General features: G+C 46.4%; 1 protein-coding gene across 2 annotated transcripts; it reads right to left on the reverse strand.

Annotated features, from left to right (window-relative positions):
* Positions 1 to 501: 501 nt before the first annotated feature.
* Positions 502 to 7,710, reverse strand: tmem25 (transmembrane protein 25). Of its 2 annotated transcripts, none has more exons than XM_030406454.1 (9): positions 7,389 to 7,710; positions 6,217 to 6,337; positions 4,917 to 5,261; positions 4,525 to 4,815; positions 4,240 to 4,371; positions 4,111 to 4,144; positions 2,920 to 3,029; positions 1,369 to 1,458; positions 502 to 1,223 (listed from the first exon to the last, which is right to left on the reverse strand). In XM_030406454.1, exons 2-9 carry the CDS (start codon positions 6,293 to 6,295, stop codon positions 1,150 to 1,152), a joined length of 1,155 nt encoding a protein of 384 aa, XP_030262314.1. In that variant the 5' UTR covers positions 6,296 to 6,337; positions 7,389 to 7,710; the 3' UTR covers positions 502 to 1,149. The 2 variants fall into 2 exon arrangements, with proteins under 2 accessions (XP_030262314.1, XP_030262306.1); XM_030406446.1 differs by having other exon boundaries at positions 6,217 to 6,334; positions 7,389 to 7,709.
* Between the last annotated feature and the right edge of the window lie 1,563 nt (positions 7,711 to 9,273).

Genomic DNA, 9,273 nt, shown 5'->3' on the forward strand with positions numbered 1-9,273 from the left:
ATATTTCAATTCCCCGTGTGTTGTAAATGTGCATTCCCTGTTCAGCCGAGAAGGAGCAGCACAGAGAGAGAAAGAGCAAAGAGATGTTCCCACAACACAACTGCACTTCCTGTCTGAAGAAAAGCCACAACAACCTGTGACCTAGAGCTAACACCTGGCACGCACACACACACACACACACACACACACACACAAACACACACACACACACACACACACTCTTACATAGTAAAACATAAAGACATGCATTATTTGGTTCGTGCACCTGCTGTTGTTTAAAAAAATGAGGATCACATTTCTTTTTCGCTAAATGCGACAATGCTTTCACCATCACACACACAACACACACACACACACACACTCCTCACCAGCACCATGTCAGAAACACACAGCACCCTCGTGACTAACAGGGAGTCCTCGACATCCTCCAGCTTATAAAGCACATTAGAGCGCCCCCTGGTGAGCGCTAACACAGCCGCAGCAAGCCCAGCAATCACTCCATACAATTTCAATATTATCTTTATTAGACGCCCTCTTTTATACATATGCATACAAATATACAGTACATGACCTGTTACATGTCCTTATACAAATACATACTCTATAATTATTTGCCGTTTCGTTTGGGTTATTATTGTTCAAAATGTAAAATCTCACGCACGGGACACTATCTTGGACATTCGGGTGTTAGCATAGGACGATTAATGCGTTCCAACAATGCAGCAGGGAGGGGGGACATCACGAGCAGGTGGTTACGCGGAAATCACGTCAAAACATACAGAATATGAGTTTTTTTTACGTCGAGTTCGTACTTTGCATTGCCGGGACAACACACCAGCCGCGTATGGACCGGAGCTCTCGGTTCAGAAAGACAAAGACGGGGACGGCGGATTTGGTCGTGTGGGCGAGTAAAACTCAAGTTCACCGACGAGCCACGGACGGAGCTGATACTGCATGTGGCCCTGCCCCGAGAAATCCGGTGAGATCCGGTCGCCCTGGTCCAGCTCGGAGGCCACGGATGCTCGGTTGAGTGACTGACTGGCAGTTGTTTTTTGTGGGGTTTTTCCTTGGAGAGCTGCGCCGTTCGCTGGAAGTCGTTTTGCATGCATGCGCAGTGTGTGCGCGTCGATGTGTGACCCTCGAGGTCAGTCAGAGCCAGATCTCCTCGCTGCTTGTGCTGTTCACCTTGTAGATGTAGCCCACCATCGGATACCTGGCGAAACCTGGGAACCATCGAGGGGGGGTGGGAGGGGAGCGTTTAGAAAAGAACACGGCACGACAAGGCGAAACACTGCTGTTCCCCCACACTGAATCTGAAGTGTAAATAACGAGAAATGCAACAGTAGCACAGTGTATTTTTTCCCTGACCTCTGGCGGCGTAGGCTAAAGACAGATCTTCCTCCTCCTCTTCCTCTTTCTTCATCTCTCCCACGCTGTTCTGCTGGGCGGCCTCCCGGGCTACGAGGAGTGATGCAGGGAAGGATGGAGAATGCAAAGGAGACGTAAGGGTGAGCTGGAAGGTACGGTTTCTGGGCTGTACAGTTTGCTTTTTTTTATGCTGCGAGTTAGATGAAAAGATGGATAGCACTCTTGTGACTTTAAATATGAAGCCATACCACGGAGACGGGGAGATAAATATCTTTAGGTAATCCTCCCACAGGTTTTCGTTTTTTTTACCTTCTGTTTTTTTTTGTTTTTTTTGCACAGATCAAACAAATGAGACGTAGCGTGTTAATTATTGAGCTTCAGAGGTTCTAGCGCGGGGAATTTGTTTTGCCACGTTGCCCGTCTCCCCCTACGCCCACTCGGGGCTAAGCTAAGCTAAGCTAGCTGCCGTCGGCTGTGGCTCCGTATCTACGGATACGAGAGGTTGTCTGGAAGAAAAACAAACAGACATATTCCCCAAAATGTCAGACTGCTGCTTTGAAGACGCAGCCGAAAGATACAGAGCTTGCTTATGCGTAGGCTGACGACTGGAAACGGGGGAAACCGCTGGCCTGCCTTTGTTTCAAGACAGGCCGGAACTGAAAGAGAAACTAAGAAGTTCCACCTACTAACACGTGTAAAGTTCCCTAACTAACACCTTTTCTATCGCCTGCCTGCAGATCGACTTTACATGTTTGCATGCTCAGCTGACACGATGTGCACCGTCTGAAAGACTTAAAGTGGCACCAGCAAATTTTCCTTTAACTTACCTTTACCTATCACGATTGCATGTCACTTCTTTTAAAGGATATTTTTTGCATTTTTTTTTTAATGCCAAAACAAACTAAATAAACAAACTACATTTTTTATTTATGACTGAATAAACAAACTGAACTTCAGGGGCAACATGATTTCATACTGGTTGACTTTGTTGACACGTGGCGGACCCTGCCACCTATACTGGCTTAAAACAGAGTTTTTAGACGTTATTTTCCTCTGAGAACAGTCTGTTTATTCACTTACGCAAAAAAGAAATATAGAAGAGTTTGTAATTTTGCCTCATTAAAATGTGTGCGTATTAAAATTCTGAGTTTGAATTTCTTCCCCAAAACGACACACTGCCCCTTTAAAGTTTAGCAGTGTATTTGATGCTTCACTTTATTTGACCCTCAATACATTTTTACTACGCTTAGGGTTAGGGTTAGCTGCGCTTTGATCCTGAAAATGACGGATATTTTCCTATCGATTGTTGTATATTGACTGACTTGTGTTTCAACTGAGCTAACCTCCACACTTGTGCCATCTTCTAACCCTTTAATTCGACCCAGCGATTCAGAAATCTTTGAAATCATTTCTTAGTTGCCTAAGTTGTACACAGTCCATATCTACATATTTCATATAATGCATATTCAGATACTCAAATGTATTTTGCGTACTGTACCAGGCCGGTGTCCGTCCAACCATCTGTGTACGTGGGGTGTTGCGTCTCCTTACCTTTTCTCAAAGTGCTGAGGTCGTTGAGCTGCATGTTGGACGGCAGAGACATGTTCTCTCGGGGGATCTGGGCCTTCTCAACTTTCTCTGCCTTCAGATTGGCGGAGTCGCTGTGCAGGAAGTGCAAAGGAGAAATATCCAGCTCGGATCAGACCCGTTATCGGTCGGCAGGATGGACATTAAGTATTCATAAGAGCACAAAAATGCTTTCATCAGTGTTTTTCCTTCCAAATCACTTATGATGCCAAGATGGAAATGATCAGATGAGATGTGGGAGAGGTGTGTGATACGGTGTCAGTGTGGTGTCGAGGAAAAGAGAATAGCCTCGAAGATTAGAAAAGGAGATTGGGGGAACTACACTTTAAAATCCCAATACGAGACTTAAATCTCATATGAATATTGCCATCGTCAATTACATTTTCAGTCTTTACCAGAGACAGGTGGATGTGATTATGTCAACTGTATTGTTTTAATGCTTCGCCCCTGTCAGCACACTAGAACTACAGAATCGTCTGCAGGAAACCTTTTGCTGCACCTGTGCCCAGCGTTAAACATGTGTGAGGTGCGTTGCCGTGACTCTGAATATGTGAATGGTTCAACATTTTAGGAAAACCTACGACTTTATTTTTTGTCGAATGCTAATATGAAGCTCCTGCTTGCAGCTTGTCAGCCCGATTTACCGCACAGACTTAAAACAGGGAAATAGGTAGCCCGGCTTACGGTAACAAAATACGCCTGTCAGCACCTCTTACAGCAGCACCTCTTGCACTTACATCTTGTTTGCCTAAATGTTTAAATGGCGCATTGCGGTTTAACGTCCTGGTTTCCGGCTTTTTCATAGAGGGTACTGAAGGATGAAGGTGGCATGGGAGCGAGGCGAGGTGGCTGCCAAGCAAGAGACCACTGTTCAGGACCGTGTTTCAACATCTGAAAGCAATGACATCGGGACATTTCCAAGCCACGTTTGTGGAAACAAAGCTGGATTGCTTTGACGAGATGTCGAGACAGTTTCCAGAACCAGGTTGGCCAAAAGATGATCTTCTCCTAATCCTAACCAATTGGGGGGGGGGGGGGGGGGGGCTGACTGGATTTCCACCAGTCTTGTTGGCCTGTTCACTTGCTCTCCATTCTAATGTTCTGCCAAAGTGGTTCACACACATAACCAGTGACAGAATTCCAATTTCTGATTACCTTTTCTTGGTCATCAGAATCTCCACTGGCTCATCTGTAACACAATACAAGCAGATGCATTACCCTACGACAGTTTTACATGGTGCAGTGCATGCTGCAGTCACAACGCACAACACACTCTGGCCTCACCGAAGGACTTGCTCTTGTTTTTTTGCATGAGGCAGAGCACTATCAGACTGAGGATGAGGAGAGCCATGAAGGCCATGGCTCCTCCGGTCACTATCCCCAGCATGGGCACCTCCACGCGAGACTGCAGGAACTCTGGGGACAGAATAAGACAGAGAGCTGAAGGAATCATGCGATGAGAAGATTGATACCACTCTGTAGTCTCTATATGAAGCTACAGCCAGGACAGGGTTAGCTTAGCACAAGAGAGACCTTATCACTCTCCCGTTGCCTTATACCATCACTGACCCGTCAGTGTGAGGTTGCTCTGCGCTGTTCCCAAGCTGTTGCTGGCGTTCAGCGAGACATTCCCTGATAGGCTACTGAGCGCGACCCTCAGCGAGTGATTGGTCAACCAGGGGTAACTTCGCGAGTCCAGGATGAGGAAGTCGGAGGTGTTGGCCACCAGCTGGCCAGACTGGTCCACGAAGGTGATGGTGGCAGGCGGATTGGACCGCACCAAGGCGAAGAGCACCAGGGAGAGGCCAGGGTCTGAGGTTTCACTGTAGTGGGCGTTAACCCTGAGGATCTCTGGCTGAACTGGGAGACAGAGGAGAGGAACGACTCAGCACTTTAATCGCTGTATCAACAGAACATACCTGGCTCCACTTACAGTCCTGAAGCATTCAACACAGACTCACACTGGACGTTGAGCGTGATCGTGGCATTGTAGCTCTCTCCTGTTCTGGGGTTTGATGCGACACACACCAGCTCCCTGTCCCACTTCCTGGCCCGCAGAGCGAAGGTGCTATTGTGACCGGCCCCCGGTCTCATGAGCTCAGAATCCTTGTGCGGCGTCATCACCAGGCGCCCACGGTTGGGCGACGGCGCTCTCTGCTGCGCACCGTTCAGGTACCAGGTCAGCAAGGGAGGGGCTCGGGGATCCCAGCCGTCCGATTGGCAGTTGAACCGGTGTGTCATGTTCTCCTGCAGTGTCAGAGCTGCACGGTGCCGTCCGTCGATTTTTGGGGCCGGCTCGATCGCACCTGTGAGTACAGGATTAGTGATGATGTCATATGTATTCAGGTCACTCTACACAAATATTGCAAGTGTGGCAATTTTTTATTTTTCCTGTAGAGTTACATGAAAAGATTTATATCACTCTACAGCCGGCAGCCAGTTAGCTCAGCTTAAGTCAGAGAATGGGAGCAGGGGAAAACAGCACACGTCCTCGTACAAGCACCTTTTAAGATAGCTAATTAACATGATAAATCTAATTTGTTTAATAATTACAAAAACCAAACCAGTGTAAAATCAACCATTTATAGTTTTGTGCAGGATTGTGCATTGTTTCCAGCCCATTCAAAACCAAAACTTATTGTTTTTACACTTCAGTTTTGGTTTTTGTTGTCGTTGTTGTAACATATTATTTAGTGATCTTAAGAGGTGCTGTTAGGTGGATTTTGTTACCTTTAGACGGAGCCAGGCTAGCTGTCTGCTAAGCTAAGCTAAGCTAACGCTGTAGCTAAAGAATACATTTTTTAAAGGACCTGTGTGTAGGATTTAGGGGCTAATATGGAAATATAATATTTATAATTATGCTTCCATTCGTGTATAAACACCTGAAAATAAGATTCACTGTATTTTCGTTACATTAGAAGGGACCTCTCATATCTACGGAGTCTACCATGTTGCAAGGGATTCTTTTTAGTTTTTATATGTTTCCATATAAAAAGTGTTAACAGCTAACACTCATTGTTGCCAACACTACTTTTTAAATTAAATTAACAACACTATTAAAACATGAGCATTCAGTGTGTTCTCTAAAATAAGACATTTTACATGAATATAAACCTTTTTCGAGTAATTTTCAAGATTAAGGCAAAAGGTTTGCTTGAAACTGGGTGAGACGACAGCCATGTTTGTGACATGTATATTACGATTTTGTTGAATTTCAGTAAAGCAAAAGGAACAGGTGATGACCATGACCGTGTGCCTCACCTGTCCAGGACAAGGCCAGCGTGTGAAGGAACACGACAGCAGAGCCCGACGCCCATCTTCTCAGACACATGCGCCCCATACTGGCCCAGCGGAGCGCACCGCACGCATACACATCTACCTGCTCGGAGAAGAGAGTAAATGTGGAAAATGACTTGCCCGTAATGGTATTATGGATCATCCACAGGAACCAACAGCAGAAATCTCTGAGAGGGATATCACAAAAACATAGGCGCGTAACACCAAGACCTACTGCGCGGCACAATTCCACCGGTGGTAAACAAGGATATTTATGATTAGTTTATGCTTCTTGTGAACTCAACCCTTAAAGGTCCCATAAGATAGGAAGTGAGATTTCCATACCCATGTCTAGGTGCTATATGAATGCTGTAGAAGTTCGATTGAGCTTACTAGGAAGCTCAATCGAAAGAAGCAACACAAACAAGTCCGTATTCAGAAACTGTGCCTCCAAACAGACCATCAGGACTTCTGCAACGTTGTGATGTCACAACTATACAGTCACCGCCCTCAACCGCACCCCCAGCACAACACAGTAACTAACAACTTGGAATTGAGCACAATATGGGACCTTTAAGACACGTGACATCTATCGGTTGCGATTAAGACACAAGCCTAAAGGAGCAGACAGCCGTACACGAAACTTTCAGTAAAGACTTTTCTCAAACACACACAACACTTTCACAGTTATCCGCTGCCTGTCCAGCTTTGATCTGCCGTCTCACATTAACACCACAACACAAAGCATCGACAGGCCAGCTGGGATCATGCACACAGAGTCAGTGTGTGTGTGTGTAGGGGGGGGGAATGAGTAATGTCTGGAGCTTGCTTGTTTGCTTGCAATCTGGGTCACGTGATTTCTGCGAGCACCTCAGCTGAAAAACAGGAACTGACCCATCGAGGAAACACTCATAATGACGGCCGAGAATCTTCCCTCCAGCACATGCACGCGTGATGGAAAGGTGTTACAGCTCTCTGACGTCAAGGGTTGAGGACGCCTTACGATCGGAGCGAAGCCAGGGGACACGCGATAACACTGTTAGGTCTAACACACACACACTGCGCCGTGTCAGGGCTGCATGCAGGCATTTTTTTCAGTGCAGATGCGCGCACTTGAACGGAGAAAGAAAGCCCTACGCCACCGCGCACGGTATTACCTCAGCCCTTTCTGCAGACGCTGCCGTGATTCAGCCTGCTGGAGCTCCATGGCAGCAGAGGAGGAGAGGAGGGAGAGTGATGGAAGGTGATAACAGCGAGGAGATGAGAGGCAGCCCTCCCTGACTCAGTTGCTTTCCCATCTGCCTGCACTCATACACACTCTCTCACACAAACACACACACACACACACACACACACACACACACACAAGACTCTCTGCAGGGTACGGCAGCTCCAGTAGCAGCGCTCAGTAGCTGGCGGAGGCTGGCAGGGGCTTGCTGACGCAGGCAGTCACGCTGCCGCCACTTGGATGATTGGAGAGTGGTGGGGGGGGGAGAAGGGGGCAGCTGAGGAGATGAGGGAAAGAGAGAGAGGAAGAGAAGAGGGGAGGAGAGTGGGCACAGTGTCGTGAGGGAGGCAAAAAGAGAGGAGAGGAGAGGAGGATACAGGCTAGAAGACAATAGAGGGAGCTTTGTGCAAAACATCAATCTTCATCAGTCCACCAGCCGACTGAACACGGAGCTGCGGTGGATAGAAGAGAGTAAACTGTCAGCTCAGAGGGATGAGCAGATCTCCTCCTGTCACCCGTCATTCCTGTCCGTCAGCTGCAGGCATGCTAAAGCAAAACCCTGCCACACAAAGGCAGACACTTCCACATTGGCTCACGGTGTCTGAGTTCAGCTACCTCAGACTGAAAAGCCTCTGCAGTGCAGCTGTCCAGACGTGAGCAGCGGCACGCAGAGCGATGCGGCCACAAAGGCAGACAAAAGAGCTACCTATAGAAGAGGTGCGTTTCCTGCACTGGTTGAAATGACTCTTTCAATGACTCTTTAAGTTGACCTCTGCCTGGAAAACTGTTTTTTATGGGAAGTTCAAAAAGTAAAAGCATCTCGCAAAATACTGTATGTCCTTTTCCTTCATCCAGCTGTGGGACAAGGTCAACACGTCAAGGCTTCACGAGCTGATAAGACGAGGAGCATATCTGAGACACTTTATACCCAGCATCACTAGATGCAAACACAAGAGGTCACTAGTGGCAGGACGGGCTGGTGCTAGACAGAAAAAAGGTAACTCCCGCCACGTCCAGTAAAGGGAAACATCTTTCACCTTTAATGTGACACAGTGAATGGAACTCCAAATATCTGCTACACGCTGGAGAGTAAAGAGGACCATTCTGCATGGTTTAGCCATCTAAATATCTAAAACATTTCTGAAAATGCTGTAAAAAAAAAACAAACAATAAAAACAAACACACAAGCAAGTGATGGAAAATAGGGCCATCGTTTGCATCTTCAGATCAAGAAATTGCCCTAGAGAAGTTCCAAGTAGGCTTGTGGTAATCCAGAGACAACCGACACCATTACACACTCTGTCCACCAGAGAGCACTGGCAATTTGATATTTAGACTGTAAAATGTCTCGCTCAGCATGTGTGGTGATCACCAGTGTTTAAATGGATACATCTCAGGAACCCATATGGAAAAAGAAAAAAACAAAACAAAGAAAAAACCAACCTTCTTTGCATTAAGTACTTACTTGGACCAATCGCACCACCACAGTCCATTTTTTTATTTGTTACCTATGCGGGAACTCAAATCCAAACTCCTCTATTGCATAGTACTTTTACAAATCAATGTGCACTTACAGCTGCTTTATCACTACGGATGAGTCAATTCATAGAAAATCCATCCAGAACTTTTTTGTTGATCGATCAGTTCATTTTCATGCAAAAATTTTTTTTTAAAAATGTCCTTGTTCGATCAAGGACTTACTGAATTTTGTTAGCAAAATGAGCATCTTCACATGGATTCAGATAGATTTACGTTCAGTGACCTGACACAAGTCTCGTCGTGTCAACCTGAAATTCAAGGGCTGCGACGGGGTG

The sequence above is a fragment of the Sparus aurata genome, chromosome 2 (assembly GCF_900880675.1).
Source record: "Sparus aurata chromosome 2, fSpaAur1.1, whole genome shotgun sequence".
Lineage (NCBI taxonomy): Eukaryota > Metazoa > Chordata > Actinopteri > Spariformes > Sparidae > Sparus > Sparus aurata.